Source organism: Myxocyprinus asiaticus, chromosome 28 (genome assembly GCF_019703515.2).
Source record: "Myxocyprinus asiaticus isolate MX2 ecotype Aquarium Trade chromosome 28, UBuf_Myxa_2, whole genome shotgun sequence".
Taxonomy (NCBI): domain Eukaryota; kingdom Metazoa; phylum Chordata; class Actinopteri; order Cypriniformes; family Catostomidae; genus Myxocyprinus; species Myxocyprinus asiaticus.
Window position 1 is genome coordinate 8,890,033 of NC_059371.1, and position 17,776 is coordinate 8,907,808.

At 39.3% G+C, this 17,776-nt stretch overlaps 1 protein-coding gene across 1 annotated transcript in view; it reads left to right on the plus strand.

Annotated features, from left to right (window-relative positions):
- The first annotated feature begins 6,568 nt into the window (after positions 1–6,568).
- Positions 6,569–17,776, plus strand: part of LOC127419377 (transcriptional enhancer factor TEF-5-like) — a 39,219-nt gene continuing 28,011 nt past the window's right edge. Inside the window, exons 1-2 of the mRNA XM_051660727.1 lie at positions 6,569–6,617; positions 7,572–7,825. Of these exons, the coding sequence (XP_051516687.1) occupies positions 6,595–6,617; positions 7,572–7,825 (277 nt within the window). The 5' untranslated portion in view covers positions 6,569–6,594. The remainder of the gene's footprint in view (positions 6,618–7,571; positions 7,826–17,776) is intronic.

A 17,776-nucleotide genomic window follows, 5' to 3' on the forward strand; every position in this document is an offset into this window, starting at 1 on the left:
GTCCTAAAAATATGCTTCATTTTCTTTAAGCAGAATATATTTTTCTATTTATCTCTTTTAATTTTGGTGTTAAATATGAATTGAACATGTTCTTGACAAGTGAATCATGAAATTCACCCAGAGATATAACAGCTCACTTTTAATTTGGTCAAATAGATATATGCTCACTCAAAGAGTGTGTAATGGCACTGTGTGATGGCTAAAGATTTAGACGAGATGCTTCTTTAATGCACACTGGTTATCCATGAAGAGTGTGGGATGCTTTTGGTTTGTCACTTGATTCTGTAACCCGATGTCTCTTCGGAGGCCAGGCACTGCTGCTGTTGGCGAGCAACCTTTTTACGACATGTTTATTACGACAAGGTCAATATTTACTCATCAGCAATACATGCAAATACCCAAACATACATGATAATATTCGTAATGGTAATGATCTTGATCTGAACTGTAAAATAAATAAATACAATTTTAAATGTAAATGTTAAATTACTTTCTCCTATATCCAAACTTAATACGTAGAGATAGCTATAAGTAAGCCATTTGTAGGTTGATTTGGGCCGGACAATGTTTTTCCAACCAAAAGTACAGTAGGAGTGTTAGGGAAACCTGTCTGAAAACAGTAATCATTTTTGCAATTCCGTTTGGTGTCCCTATAGGGAACAGATACTACACACTTCATTTTTAATCATGGGTCAATTCATTTAATTCAGATTTAACCAAATTCAAATTTGAGTTTGAAATTGCAAAGTCACTAACATAAATTATTATTCATGAGCTACTTTATTCCTGGTTTAGTAATGCACATGACCACTCAAACACAACATATTTCAATAGTGTATATAATGAATTCAGAATAAATATGAAGTTGAAATGTGAAGTGAAAACTTAGTAAACAAAATGAATCCACACACATATACTGTGTGTATATATATATATATATATATATATATAATATTGCTTATAGTTTTTGATAGTATAGCATTATTTCAGTTTTGTATGTCCTCGGTACCAGGGGTCTTTAACAGGGGGTCCATGGTGGTATTGCAGGGGACTCACCAATAATCGTATGAAAATGAAGAAGCATTAGTTCAGCTAAATGTTTGATTGTACTGATTGTTTCTTGCACATTCAAACGCATATTAAGTATGATTAAAAATAGTCTATGACTATGTACGTCAATAAATATTAATTTAATGGCTTTGTAATGTCATAAAGTATGTATCTACATTAACATGCTACTGTCATGATGGTTATTGTAGGCCAGGCTTAACATGCAACACACAATACAGTGTATATGATATATATATATATATATATATATATATATATATATATATATATATATAACAGGGGGTTCCTGCTCCATCTCTCTATCCACCTAGGGGTGTAGAGGGTTGAAGACCCTGCTCTAAACCACTATATTAGCCAGGTGATGATTTATATTCATAGATAGTAATGGCTTGCTGGAGCCATGCGTTATTAAGCTAGTACACCTAAAACAGTAGTATTGTCCTTGGGGAGAGCACTGTGTGTTTCATGAGTCTTAGTCGATGCCTAAATTGGTGAGGCAACCCACACTCCCACTCCCACCCCCTACCTTTTTCCTATTCTTCAGGCCTTTTTTGGACTGGGGTGCTCGTAAGCGAGAGGGAAGGAGAGGAGAGGGACAGAGGGAAAGGACGGAGCTGTGGGTGACACAACGGATCTCCTGAGAGAAAGAGAGTTAGGTACACTGTAGCTTTCTGAATAAGGACATGTCTGGAATGTCAGTCCTTCTCTCTGTGTAAGTCCATACCAGTGATTCTGCAGTACCTCCTTAACTTCGGCTCTGCTTATGCTGGTTCTAAAGTCCAGTTTTGCTGTTTGTGGCTTTTCATTCATATTTGCCATATTATGGTTGAGAGGCACTAGGTGGGAGGGATCCTTAAAATTTTTCACTTCTTTTAAAGGATTAGTTCACCCAAATAAAAAAAAAAAAATCTTTCATATCACTGACTAAGCCACATGGCTTTCCAAACAAGTATGACTTTCTTTCTTCCGTGGAAGAACTTTCAGGAAAGTTTAACAGAATGCTTAAGGTCTTTGCACACCAAACGTGAATCTTCATGATTCCTTGACGCGATTAACATTTTGAATCGAAACAATGGATTCCTAACGAGCCATTCTCACCTGGATTTTTTTACGGTGAGTGTATCATTTTTTTCTTTTTCGCCGAATGCTCTGAACAATAAATTATGAGCTCTGGATCACATGTCAGAAGCTGCTGAAATTACCAAAACCAGCACAAAGGGTGGCGCTAAAGCACAGAAAGCTGTTATGACCACAGAAATTAAATGCTGAAAGAACCTGAGGGAGAAATCCTGCATTGAGGATGTATAGTTCATTTGCATTTTAATTAACAAAGGGTCATACGTTTTTTTCTTCGCCAAATATTAATAACATTAACGCTGTGACTTGTAGTGCACTGTTTGTCTTTGTATCAACATGCCTTTGTATACCAATAACGTGGTGTATGTGTGCGTTACGCATTGATTTTAAACAAATGTACTTAACACAAGTATATACAGTATGCCTGGCAGTGACATGTAATCAGCATTGTTCCAAATGATAACATGTTATAACCGTTTTATATATATATATATATATACTGTATATAGTCACCTCACTGTGTACACATGATAATACTGCCAGTCAACTTGTTCGGCAGATGAACTGAAATAGTTTGTGAAGTGTCTCAGTTGTTTTCTTTCTCGTTGAGAAAATCAACATCAGACTCTTCATCACTGCTGCAGCTAGTATTTAAATCGGTTTTCTTTTTCGATCTGCTTGTCAAGTACTTTCATCTGTCATAGGCAGATGGCAGACAAGCTGAAAGCCACCTACCATACCGTGGTAAAATTGCTTGTCGATTAGCGCTACCTATTGTAAAGGCGTGAATGTGCTAACAGCAGTCATTCGGGTCACTTTCTATGTGCAAGGGCCATTCATCTGTGATTCGCCTCTCATAATCGCAATGTCTTTGGTGTGAAAAGGTCTTTACACTGCTCTTTTTTTCATACAATGAAGGCATAGTGACCAGTAGCTGTCAGTTCCCAAAAAGGACAGAAAGCACCATGAAAGTGTCATAAAGTCGTCTATATGACTTGTGTGCTATATTCAAATTTTCTGAAGAAGTACTATACTTTTGTATGAGGAAAAGGCCAAAGATTTAAGATGGTGTTCATTAAAAATCTTTGCGTTCATGCATATATAAAAATGTTCGTCAGTGATACCTCGTGTGAGATAAGGAATCACAATGCGGCAGGTTTAAATGTGAAAGTGTGAATGAGGTATGAGAACTCAAACTCCTTTAACTATAAATGCATGTGTTTTATAAAAGCAATTGTTAATATACTAATATCCTTCTTAATAACCATGAGCTAAATGAAATAGGGCTAAAAAAAACATAAGTGACATAACTGGGGAAAATTGTAATGATTGTTTTCCACAGCTGATAAACCCAAAGTCTAGTTAAAATGTATTCACAATAATATATTATGTTTTGTCTCTGAGAAAGTTGCAGAATGTTGCAGAAAGTTGATAGGATGCAATAGTCAGTGCAGAGCGCTCACCACACTGAAATGAAATCCATGACCACAAAAATGCTCTGTGGGGAAGTCTTATTAGTTTTCTTGGTTCAGATTCATTTTGCAAATGGCCTCAATGACTTAGAAAACTGTGTAAAGAATTTCCTAAAGCTGGATGCCATTCTGTTTGGTTTTAAATAAATTAACTTAAAATGTAACCAATGTCAATTATTACAGATCACAAATATTTAATAAAGAATTTGTATATATTGCATTGACATTTTTATATTGCTGTTGCAAAGATAGATGACTGTTAGCCTATAAAAACATCCTTTTGACTCGTTCAAGTCCTGTATTTGTCTTATCAGTAGTGAATAGGAGTGGGTGATATGTTCAGTTAACATAACTGATTCAGTATGGGTTTTTTTGTGATATAAAATACTAATTTAATTTGGCCATTACCTTTTCTAAAGACTGTTTCTGTGGGCTAGTTTTACACCTCCATCTTGTTGGAGTGTTAAGACAGTCTCTGATTTAAAACTAAAGTATGTGTAATTGTTTTGGGATGAATCACAGAAATTACACACTTTACCTTTAAACCATTGTAGCAAAGATTGCAATAGTGTGGGGAAGTAGCCTATGATTCATTTCTGTGTCTGTTTCAATGAATTGGTTGAAAACACTGATCCAATGGCTCAAAAAATCTTCACAGAAGTCCCTGCATGGTGTTTCACATGCTTTAAAATATTGTAGTAAAAATTTCAATTTAAATACTGTATGTGAATATTGCTGCTTGTTACTATGCATTTTTATACTGACAATAGCTTGGTTGAAATAATGGTTCCAGAGATTGGAGGGGAAAAAAAATCACCCTTTAAGAAAAAAAAAATTCCTGTTGCACTTTATTCTGTTGTGAATACTATTCTGATGCTAGTGAAACTTTGTAATACCGCACTTTTCATACCACTGTCTCCTTAAGATGATTCACTTATGTCTTCCTCTTTTGTAAGTCGCTTTGGATAAAAGCGTCTGCCAAATGAATAAATGTAAATGTAAGCCATTTTAGAGCAAATACGTTGCAAAAAATGATTTTCAAGACAAGTATTTCTGTCTTGTTTTCCAGTAAAAATATCTAAACATTCTTAAAATGTAATTTATTTACTTGATGAGCAAACTGGCATAGATTTTAAGTCTTGTTTTGAGAGAAATTTATGATCGAGATTTATGCTTAAAACAAGAAAAAACTGTTTGCGAATGGAGTAAGAAAAATAAACTTAAAGAGAAAACAAGTTTATTTTGTTTACCCCATTGGCAGATTTTTTTTTTCTTGTTTTGAGTCTAAAGTTCACAAAATTTTGTCAGATTTATCTTAAAACAAGACTTAATATCTTATCCCATTTTGCTTGACAAGTAAATAAATCACGTTTTAAGAACATTTAGATAGTTTACAGGAAAACAAGACAAAAATACTTGTCTTGAAAATCTTTTTTTTTTTTTTTTTGCAGTGTATATAAATATCGAGATATTTATCAAATATTGTCAAAAAGCTGAAAAGTATGTCACTCAGCCCTATTAGAGATTGCATTGAACATATTGCATATATACACTGAAGTAAGCTCATGTGATGAAATGGCCAAGTTTCACTGTCTGCCAAATTTTTACTCCACTGATGGTTAGATTTAGGTTTGGGGTTTATGTTGGGGGTTCAGTTTAAAAAATATGCATTCCTCCTCACTGTATTACATCCAAGGGCAGAGCCAGGAGTTTTTCACAGGGTGCCCAAGAAAAATAAATGACCAAAACGGCAATTGGGAGTGGGGTGGCCAATGGGGTGGCCAGGCTTCGGTCCATGGTGGCCACACACCCTAGCTCTGCCCCTGATTACCTCCTGTACAGCTGAAAACAACTCGCTTCACAACTTGCATTTGGCGCCATCTGTGGACATTTCACTTGGAAAATGGAGCTCACACGTGCCCATACGCCCAACAACACGTACTGCTTTGTGCACGGCCACTGGGTGCAGTGTTTCGCATTTCAGTAAGCACAGACAGATTATAGCTAAAGAAAAGTCAACCTACTGTTTCCAATTTCACAGTAAGATCAGTCTGGATTGAAAACAAGGTTGTGAGTGATAGACTTAAAGTTCTAGATTGACATCTAATTTTGACAACTCATGTTTTCTGGAGTTTTTTATTTACTGAAAATTTTTCATCAGCTGAACAATCAACACCAATTTAAACAATAGTACAATCCATTGAAGAGACTGTAAGTGCACGGCCAGCGCTGAATCAGCTGATCAGCGGAAGAGCAAGATAAAGGGGAGCCGGAGACGCCAGTTCAAGAGAGAGAGAGAGACATACGCGGCTGGTTTATGTTGAGTTTCTCATTAAACTTTATGTTGACTGTTCAGCCATTTCCCGCCACCTCCTTGCCCATCCTTTAACTGTTACAGAGGTGCCAAAACCCGAGAAGGAGGAGGGATGCCCTGTCGTGGAGTCCTCACTGATGCTGTCCGCCAGAGGAGCAGCCGTGGACATCTGCCTGGGGACAGAGGGGTCGCTGCTGGCCACTTAGAGCCGGAGGAACTGTTGCTGTCCACCAAGAAGGGGAGGAGTGGTTCCGTCCGATAGGGGTCGGAGGGCTCGCTGCCATCCGTCGGGGGTGGAGCGAGCTGTCATCCGCCAGAGGGCGGAGGAGGGGTTGAGGACCGGGCGACAGCGTGTCTGGGGACTGGCGAGCAAGTTTTTTCTCACTTTCCTCTCTCTCTGTGTCTCCCGCTCGCCTTTTCCCTCTCCCCACACAGGTACCCAGTAGGCGGGGTGGACCACCGGCTGACAGAACGGCCAGAAGGGCAGCGTCTCCCCTCCAGATATGGGGGGGGGGGAGTTAGTCAGTCCAGTGGCGCCCCAGCCTGAATCGGGCAGGAGAGGAGTGTGACAAGGAGGAGGGCGTGGCCGTCCTCCTGGCTGATCAGCGGCAAGGCGAGATAAAGGGGAGCCGGATATGGCAGTTCGAGAGAGAGAGAGAGATGCACGCGGCTGTGCTGCATTTGTGTGTGTTTGTTTATGTTTGGTTTATGTTGAGTTTCTCATTAAACTTTATGTTGACTGTTCAGCCAGTTCCTGCCTCCTCCTTGCCCATCCTTTAACTGTTACACCTTGTTTTTATTTGCATCCATAAATAAATATGGCACTATTCTGACTACGGTCCATTGGCTAGTCATGCATTTCATACCTTGTTGACACCAGAGATATTTATCAGTGCCTTCAGTAAATTATCTTGATTTTCAATACCAGAGCTATTAATACCCTCTAACTCACAAAAGCTGTAAAGCACGGCCTTGAGAACCCTATATCTTGTCACCTGAACTCCACTTGACATCAGGAGTCTGAAAAATCTGGTGCCTTGCACTGCAGCTTGCCGTTTCCTGGCTCTTTGGTGCTCTGACGGCCATTTTGTCTTTCCTTTCCAATTCTCCTCTTTCCACTGTCGCATAATGGGATGAAGTGATTGACAGGGCTTGTGTAAATGATTACATGATCCGGCAAGATTCTGATTCTGTATTTAAAGCAGGGTTGGGAGAAGCTCCAGCTCTAAGGAAAATTTATGGTCACACCATCTGGAATGATAGCTACTGTCAACCAACCTATCGGTCTTGAGCCGTCTAAATTAACCAGTTGTTGTACAATAGCCTGGAAAGGGCAGCTGATGTTCCTGCTTGTGTTTTGTTGGCTGGAAGAAAACTTTTTGTTATGTATGACTTTTTCCTTATTAGAGTAAAATGTACCTTTTTACTCAGCACTATTATAATATCTACAGTATATTATGAATAATAACATTGTTCTCAGTGGTCGATTTGAAGTCTGACAGTCTTGAAATGTACACAAGCAGTGTTGTGATGATTGTTGCTTAGTTGCTATTGCCATTCTAACCCATGCCTATTCCCTTGCATGGGGTATTAATTTTGACTTCCTGTTTTTTCTCCTGTCTACCATTCTCTCCCAGTAGTCCTGGGTGTGTGGGCTCACATAGGGGCCCAGGTGGAGCCGCCACCATTGCAGCCAACGAGTGGAGCATCAGTGAGAGCCCAGAGGAGGGGCAGGATGATGGAGTGGATGGGATGGACAAGGCCGGAATGGAAGGGGATGCGGAGGGTGTCTGGAGCCAGGACATCGAACAGAGCTTCCAGGAGGCTTTGGCCATCTACCCACCCTGTGGCCGCAGAAAGATCATCCTCTCAGATGAAGGGAAGATGTATGGTGAGTCTTAGAGGACTGAATACCCCCAGCCATAGTCACTTGATGGATTTACATAGTGTTCAGATTATAACCTGACAAATGTTTCAGCAGCAAAGCAACAGAAACTTCTGGTAAAATCTTCAGCGTTACAAATCATAAGAGATCTCTGAAGTAGTCTTCCAAATGTGTCTCCTTAGCTAATGTGTAATTTTTTAGATGTTAAAGGAATAGTTCACCCATTTTTTATATATATATATTTTTTTGTCTGAGCATCCCAACCAGCCCAACGTGGCAACATTAGCCACTTTTCCACTATCCGGCCAGTGCGAGCCAGGACCATAAACTGGTCAGCCAGGGCCAATAGCCTCGAGCCGCGAGACCAAAATCGCTATGCATTCTCACCATTAGGCCAAAAGCCCCGCAGCGTTGACCTAAAACCTGCCCTTAATACTCCGCCCTGGTGCAAACGTCACACACCCCATCCATTTCACAAGCCAAAACAAACACGCATGTTATCTAGTTATCTAGAATATCAAGTTTATATTATATGTAAACGTTAGCTAGCTAGCAAGATAAGTTAACACTGACAACTCACTGACTTTAACTGCCATGGTGTCCCGAGTGGTCTCTGCACTAACAGCAGGAAGATGTCCCAGCACACTGTCCATGATCTCGAACCATGGAACGTTCTTACTTTTGGCACTGCTTTGTCCATTGTGCATCTTAACGGATTTGAAATGTGCCCGCAATTTTTTCCGCAGAGATGCAGATGCGTGACGTCACACAAACATGTCGGCACCCAGAGATGTACAAAGTTAGTGATAAACATTAACTTTAATTAAATGATATCGATCAATGAGTTAAAGTTCCTACATTACAAGATATTAAAGCTTTTTGAACAGAGACAGGTGTACAAAACATGGTAAATTAAGCTCTCTTTTGATGATCGTACTCCTGTAGCACAAATACTAGCGTAGCAGCATTGCTTAACAGTTGGGTTGCTATGAGACATCCCTGGTGACAGTCAAACCTCTGTTAATCTAATGGGAGCATTACAGTTTTGGTTGTTTAAACACAATTTTCCGAGCATCTGGCAATGGAATTCCAATATCTGACTTGAATGAAACACTTTGCCCCCGCCTCAATCCCCAGTAGAACTTCTTTGGCCCAAGGGTAATCAGCAGGCCAAAGGCCCTGAATAAGCCCAGAGGAGGCACGATTAAGCCCCAGAAGTGACAGTGGGTATGCAACTGGCCCTGGCTTGCACTAGCATGCCTTGATTTGGCCTGACAGTGTAAATGCGGCAACATGTTTGAAAAAAGTTATTATTTCTGTTATTCCGTTGGTGATGCTAGTAGTGCAGAAATGATATACAACTTTAGTTGCAGTACTATTGTTGAAAAAATATAGCAGTCAAAACAGGGCAAAGATAAACAGGGCCAAGTCATTGCATGATAGTTTTACTGAAGTGAGTCACAGGATGAACTTATGACTCTCCACACCTCCTGATTTTCCCGTTCCTATATGGGATCCACTGACTGGAATGCTGTGTGTCCCATTTGAGTCAACATTCTCAGTAAACCATGAGTCATACTCCTATCTCATATTCAATGTTACATTTTTTTCTTTATCGTGCAGTCACTAGAGTCATTACTGAGTGAATGTATCAGACTTGACAGTAAATAGAGCTGCCCTCATACTTGATCCATAAAGATGGCAATTAAGTTTACATGAAACACTGAATTCTGGAATGGAATATTGATTCATGTTAGTTTGGGTTTGATGGTGTTTATATTACTACAAATTTACAGTGATATGTTTAGAGAGGTCCTTCAGTATATTCAAATGTGTTTTCCCCAAGATTATTGCGCCCATGAAAATGTAGCATTGAAGACATATACTATCTGAATGTGATTTGTATTGAAAATTTGCAATGCAACAAGCTTTTAAGTCACAGAGTTTCCCTTGAATTCTTGACACTTTTTTTTTTTCATAGGTCAATTTTAAAAAAAAAACAACATTAATAATAAAATATAAAGTAAACCTATATATATATATATATATATATATATATATATATATATATATATATATATATATATATATACAGTATATGTATTTAATGCCTAATTAGCACCATATATATATATATATTTTTTTTTTTACAAAAGTTCTAATATTAATGGTTTTACTTGTAAACCAGTATTCTACCATTCCTATATCACAATTTATTTGACTTGTATTGAAGTCCACGAGAGTGACAACATATTTGTTTTTCATTTTCAATTATGCAGACTTTTTGCATAATTTGTGTTGCATTTGGTGTGAATAGCTTTGGGCCAAAAATTGTAGGACGATTTTTGTTAGCAATTTGTTTCGCTTTGTCGTATCGATCTTGGTGTAAAGCTAGTGAATATTTATTGTCTGCATTGTCATTTTTAGCAGATACAGGTAATTCTTTGGCACACTTTTGATATTACAGACCACTCTCCAAGCATGAATACAGAGTCATTGGCGAGGATTGGTTTAGTATTAGTCTTAAATCTTTTTAACTTGGCAATATGACTTGTCCCTAATCCATTTATTAAACTATTATTTAAGCCACGTCAGACTTTAATTTATGATTGTTAGGGCAAATGAGCTCATTTGTCTTTGGGGTCCTTCGACCTTTGCCCCTCTCTGTAGAAAAGGCTTATGCAGACCAGCCCACATTCTTTACTTTTTTCCTTGGCTAGAAGGGGATACACATTCCACAGCTCTGTGGCCTTGTCCTCCATCGTAATACTCCACCCACACCCGTCACACGAGCTCTAATCCCCTATTCAACAGATGAGGAACGCTTATTTCAACAGATGAGGAACGCTTATTTCAACAGCAGTTATTTTGTCCTTGTGTGGTCAGCATGGGCTGCCGGGGTCCATCCAGTGTCTATAGGGCCCTCAGAGGTCTTTGGGCCCTCTCCTTTCCCTCTGTATAACTGTAAGATTGTCATCTTTCACTCTCTTTACAAACAGTCCCATCACGGATACGTTCCAGTACTCCTGCCAGGCTCCTGATCTCAATCTCCGAAAGCGGACGGAGTCTCCTGATATGCCCTCCCCAGATCACCCAAGTTCACCAGCTGCAATGTGTACTTTGACTAGACAGCACTAAAATAGTCTGGCCATCTGGGGGAGGCATCAGAGAACTGCCCCAGTGACTTTGTGATTTTTCTCCCTCAGAGTTCGCTGTCAGCTACAGATTTTTCAGAGTTGGAGCTGTAAACAGGTGTTGATGTCTTCAAACTGTTATGTAACTTAGAAGAGTTTAAGCCCAAGGATGAAAGACATACAAAACTATCCATTTCACTGTATAACCTTTTTTGTAGTCTAAGGCCTCATTTACACCTGGTAATAAGATGCATTTCGGGCGATCTTTTTGAAACATGACAATGCTAAACACACATGTAAACTGGGTCCAAAATGTTTTGAGATTTGTCCACTTCTACCACATTTAGAGGTGGTTGAAAATGCATGTGACCACATTGGAATCATAGCGTAAATACTTATCCATTCGAAAGTGTTCAAATAATAGCAAAGCATACCTGTAACTCACTCACATGTCAATCAACCGCTGCACAAAAAAGTTTACTTTGCTGGTAACATGCAGCTTTTAAAAAAGAAACTACCATCCAATTGCACTCTCCCGAAACTCAGTTAATTCAGATATTCTACTAAAATACCAAATAATTCTCTGCAAATCATCACATTTGCACTTAGATTTAACATAAGTGTAATTGGGAGAATCCTTGCCCCAATTGTTTGGTGCATTCTTGTTCTTCTTTTACTTTTATGCAATTTATTGTCAGTAACATATTGACGGAGTGATGTATGACGTCATGAAATCAGAGACCCTCATCTCAAAATCAGAATTCTAGTGGTCAAAAGAGACACATTGAGATGCATATTATGATCAAGTGTAAAGAGTAATTTGTCTCGCATGTCCACTTGTAATCATATTGCCCAAAGCACATTTTAATATGAAGTGTAAATGGGGCCACTACCACTTTATGGAAGAGTACTCCCACTTCAAGTAATTTTGTCAAAGTAATTTGTTCCAAAACAGGGGCTAAAATAGTTTCAATGTTGAATTTTCTTCATTTAGAAGATTTAGCTCATACATCGATATACCAGTTAAAATTATATATTTACAATGCATATGACAATATAACCAGCTCTTACCAGGTGCTTTTTATTTTGCTGACAAATTAGAAGTGTTCAGTTTCCACAACTTATGAAATATGATTATTTACTGAACACATACTGTCAAACATCAGAAAGATCGCGAGTAGAATACAAAACATATTATTTCACTCACATATCAAATTAATATCAAGTAAAGGCTCAGAGAAAAAAAGCTTTTAGGGTTTATAAGCTATAAACAGATATCTTTGTCGTGTTTCGCTTGTAACACAAACAGAATAAAAAACTTTCTTTAATGGTCATGAGTCCAAATACAATGTGATCTGATGTATAGATATTAAAATAATCTTGGATAAAATGTGATGCTACCTCAGACATCCTAATTTAATTTAATTAATTAAATTAATTAATTTATTTTATTTATTTATCACACATTATACATTTGCACATATACAGTGAAATTCTTTTTTTCCACATATCCCAGCTAAGCTGGGGTCAGAGCGCAGGGTCAGCCATGATACGGCACCCCTGGAGCAGATAGGGTCAAGGGCCTTGCTCAAGGGCCCAATAGTGGCATCTTGGCAGTGCTGGGGCTTGAACCTCCAACCTTCTGATCAGTAACCCAAAGCCTTAACTGCTGAGCCACTCCTTGTTATAATCCTGGGGGGCGGTCTTTGGTTAAAGTGGACCAATCACAGCTGTCATTTTTGAAAAGGTGTACGTCAGGATACGGAGTAGGCTACACTGTAACCGTGGTAGCTACGCGTAGCCTATGCCTTAGGTTCGATGCAGAAGCATAAATCAGCCTTAATGTGCGCTATGTCTCCCTCCACCTGGCCAGCGATTATGTTAATGAAGCTTACACATGAAAATCACTGAAAAAATTAGCTAGTGTGGTGTCTGCTTTATTTGGCCACCAAACTGGTTTCCACTGGTCATGCTTGTCTGGTTTGCTAGTCTTAGAGGGGTTTTGGACACTTGTTTGCTGGTCAGCCTGGGCGATCAGCTGGCGGACCAGCTAAACTGGATAAACACCAGCTTGGCCAGGCAGAGAAAGCAGGTAAACCAGCTGAAAATACTGTTCTTGTGCAACATCACCCCACTAATAGCTCTGCCTGTGATGTCTAGGTTGGCAGCTCACTAGATTTTGTAGCCTTTGTCTTTGGACTCCTTGTGCAATGGAATCTCAAGAATCAAGTTTTATCTCATCTCGATCACCAACGTCATCATTTAGTGCTCCTTTAAGCTCCTCAGAGCTTCATTTCTCAGTGAAGAACTCCTGCTGTCTCCTAACAGAATGCAGCTCTTCTAATAAAGTTCATTTTCATTGCAACGTGGGAAGACTAGTTAAACAATTTGATGTTCCTATCCAGTGTCTGGCTCCCATAATGAGCTTGATTTATCACATCCTGCACCTGTGATGTCTTACAAGGATTCTTTTTTAAAAGTCTCAACCTGCAATCATTTTAATTTATTGCCATTGTGTCAAAACTATTTGGTTTGAGAAACAACAGATCAATGGTCACATTTCACAAATGATCTCAAGGTATGTTTAGAATTTGTCTAATTTGTGAATCTGTTTATCATTATTGATCATTTAATGTTTTAGTAGTAGCTATTTATTGTGCTTGTTGATAGTTACGATTGTCTGTTCTCACCAGTGGAGTCATGACATCACCTCAGCTGCTCAAGCCCAGATGTGATGATTCCTCTCTGGAGATATCTGAGCCGCTGCTGTCATTCGTTCAACTGTGGGGTACTATATGATAGACTGTAAAGCTTCTTTGCAAGAAATGGGCACAAATTGAAGAAATTGGAGAAAAGTCAGAACTGTGGTGTGGTGGTTAACGCATACGAGTACCACGGCTTAACGTGTCTGGAGCATAAGAGCAATTCAGGTTTGAGTCCAGCCTGAAACATGTTTTTGGTCCCAGTACTCCTCTTTCCCTAATTATATCTTGTTCCTCACAAGTAAAAGACCCATGTATCAGACAGGTCTTTATTTGTTAATTTTGAAATTATCAGTCGATAACTGTGCCTGATTGGACGATGAACAGAAGTGGTCATTCAGCCTAGTGTCATTTTCAAAAATCTACAGACCGCCTTGTCTATGGATGGTGCACTTTTTTCTTTTCTTTTCTTTTTTTAGTTAATTTTGAGTAAATGTTGTGTAAATAAGTGTTCATTGCTATCATTAGATTGTATATTGCAAAAGTAATTTTCTTACTCTGTATATCTGTTCAGTAAAATATTTAAACATCCTTAAAACAAGATATGTTTACTTGAAAAATGAAATAAGATATTAAGTCTTGTTTTCAAAAAAGAGCTTTAAGTAATGGGGCTTTTCCATTGCAAGGTATGGCTCAATCGACTCAACTACTTTTTTTAGTACCACCTCGGTCGAGGTTCCAAGTGAGCCGAGCCTATACTAAATGTGACGTCAAAACCCTGCAGATCACTGATTGGTCAGAGAGAATCGTCACTACCAGCGTCACTGGATTTGCGACATGGGACATCAACACGCTAGTTTTAAAGTTAGCAACAGCGATAGCAGTATCATTTGTTCATGTGACTTTCGAATTGTAAAAAGAAATGGCTGTGCGCCAAACCACGCCGTGGTCAATAAATGAGGTGCAGATGTTCCTCTCGTTAGTAGCCGAGGAGAGGATCCAACGAGAGCTGGATGACGATCAGCCTGTAATCCCACCCATGTTGAGGCTGCACTAAACTGCAGTGGAAAAGCAAGCTCAGAAAAGTAAAGCGAGCAGAGTCGAGTCGAGTCGAACCTTAACGTGCAGTGGAAAAGTGCCATAAGAAAGCAAGCACTAAAACTTGTTAGACTGCAGCTTAATACAGCTTGATCTCATGAAAATGTTTTACAGCATTTCAGAGGTGAAACTTTCACTGTGTGGCACTAAAGCGAGTTCAATTTTCTCCCAAAGATGAGGTTTTTAAAATTAATGCTCTTTCAAGTTTTAAATCAACAGAACCTACACCTTCCTACCCTAAACCTTAAACCTAAACCTAACCATTAGTGTCATAAAAGCAATGTGAGATGAAAAATGCAATTGCTGAAGCAACCGCACCATTTTTTGGTGCTTCTATGACACTTCTTGACTCATGTGTTACATTGCAAGTGCAGTGCTCTATCAGAGCTACCACACAATTTGATCGCATTTGAACAAGCTTGTAAATGAAGTTGGCTATGCAAGCATTACAGTTTATTGGCTCACAAGTCATGCGCTACAGTAAAAGTGTTTAGATAGCATTGTGTGATGAACAGGGCGAAAATTATGTTTTAATGAACTGATAATCTGCTGTTTTACTTGTGATTTGTGTAAAAGGTGTGGCAGGGTGAGCAAGAGACAGACACACTGGGTGTGGGGTCAAGCCTCAGAGAGGCATTTATTGAAAATAATAATAAACATAAAATGTTCATAAATGGGAAAAAATAGTGTCCAAGGGAGAAAGTGTCCAGAATAAAGGTGGATCACGCCAGGGGTCCGGGGGTGCGGGTCCGGCACGCATCTTATTTGGGCGGAACCCTCCCCTCTCTGCTCCTGGATCTGTGAGGACACCAGTGTGTGCATAAATAAATGGAAGCGGGCTCCCCGGGAAGAGGCGTGCTCTGTGTTTATTTGGCAACAGTGACAAGGCCAAACACACATCAGGTGTGCCTCATTCCAACCTGCTGCCCAAACGAGGCTTATTAATTATGCGCCTCTTTTCTCTCCTGCCCACTCCCGTTGTGAGCCTGGCTGACGGACAGCCCTCAGAGGCGGAGCGACGATGACGAGAGGGAGGGGCGGGTCTTCCGCAACAAAGGCAATAAAACCCATTGTTGCTGTGGCGCCTCTAGTGTTCATTTCACCAGGAAATTGCCACAATATGCACAGCAAAACAGTTCATTGTTGATGTAGCACCTGTAGGGTTTTGCATTATATAGTGTATCAGCATTATATCATCCATCGGCCTCTGATATGTAGATATTGCTATCAGCATTGGCCATAAAAAACATATAGGTTGACCTCTTACTGTATGTCCCTCTAATAAAAAAGAGGCAAAAAATTAAATGGAAAATAAAAGAGTAAAAGACCTAATGTGAAGAAGACTGCCTGACAGCAACAGGGGAGTGAGAGTACAAGTGATGTGGGGAGGAGTAGACCTTAAGAACTCAAAGGTCAGTAGGGAGAGGTTTGCTTTTCAGGGGGTTGTCAAAGGTCAGGGTGTGGACTCTGACCCTCCCCTCTGCCTTAAAGGGACATAGGCTTTTATTTCAGTGCTGGAAGCATAAATGCTAAATGTAACAGCATTCTCAACTTCAGATAAGTGCTGTCCTGAAGTGACCACTGAGGCTGGAAGGTGATCTCTCACAGTGGAGACTGACCCAGCCAAGGAGTTCTTTAAAACCTGAAGTCTGGAGAGAGCTATCCTTTAGCTTTTCTATTGTGAGAGAGAGAGAGGGAGAGAGCGTGCGATGCCGTTCTAAGCCAGAAAAATCCCATAAGGACACGTTAAGATGGGTAGAATGAAAACAGATGCATAGAATCAAATACACATACTGAAAGACCTAACTGTACAGAGCAAATTAATAAGAAAACAAAGCCAAATCAGAGACATTTTAGGCAATTTTGAAATCCCAGTTTTCAGGTCCAAAAAAAGAGGACATGTCCTTGAAAATGTGAGCATATGGTCATCCTACCCTACACATAACTCAGTCCACTCATCTCTTGCTCTGACTCGCATGATTTGACAGCTTAGGTGTGTTTGTATCTATTTCAGAACAAGTCAGAACATGTTCTGTAAGATTGCCAGTGATTCAGACAGGATCTTCCAGAAATGTTTGAACTCATATATTCACACACACTGAGCATGGTATAGATAGTTGCAATAATTGCAAACGTAATCATGATATGTGTTGCCAGTGACTTTATGTAGTTCATTTATGATTCTCTTCCATACCTAAGTGAGCTAGTAATTTAAGATTTTCCCTGGATCTCAAGAAATCATTAACCCTATTTGTTTATGTAATTGACCATCATTTTATGCAGTTTCATTTTTTGTTTTATCTTTTGCACAATGCAGCATTCTAGACAGAGTATGTGACTATGCATCAATGTGACATATTTACAGCACCAAATGCATGTAGTATATCAAATGCACATTTTAGTTGTCTCTTTGGCGTAGACTATGTTGTACTTAAAGATGCCCTAAGTAAAATGTAATCAGCCAAATAATACTCATCTCATCTTAACTAATTATCGGTATTTAAAAATGTTGCTTATCAATTAAACTGCATCCATGCCAGTGGTGGCTGGCACTTTTCAAAAGCAAAATGTTCTATGCTATCTATGCAATGTTGCTCCCAAAAGCTGCTCAAACTACCAATCAAACAGTGAAATTTCTTAACCCAAATGTCTGATTATGAAAGCTAAAAGAAATGTGCTATGGTAGATTGAAAATAACTGTGTGTATTTACGAGCTATCGAACACACTGCGTTCCACATTGGTGCTTTTACAATTAATACACTTTCAACTACGATCAAGTTCCGCACACTTGAGAGCTCACTCAATGATCATATAGAGAAGCCGCACTTCCAAGTGGAACAAAATACACTGATTAAAAGCCCAATGCCCAATAGGCAATCGGATGTAGATCAAATGCATATAGTGCTCATAAAGCTCCCATAGACTCTCAGAGAAGCGCGATGTCCGGACGGGTCCCAAAATGACATACATTATTTAGAGCCTCTTGTCCAATCAACATTGATCTTTTGCGGCATTGATTTGA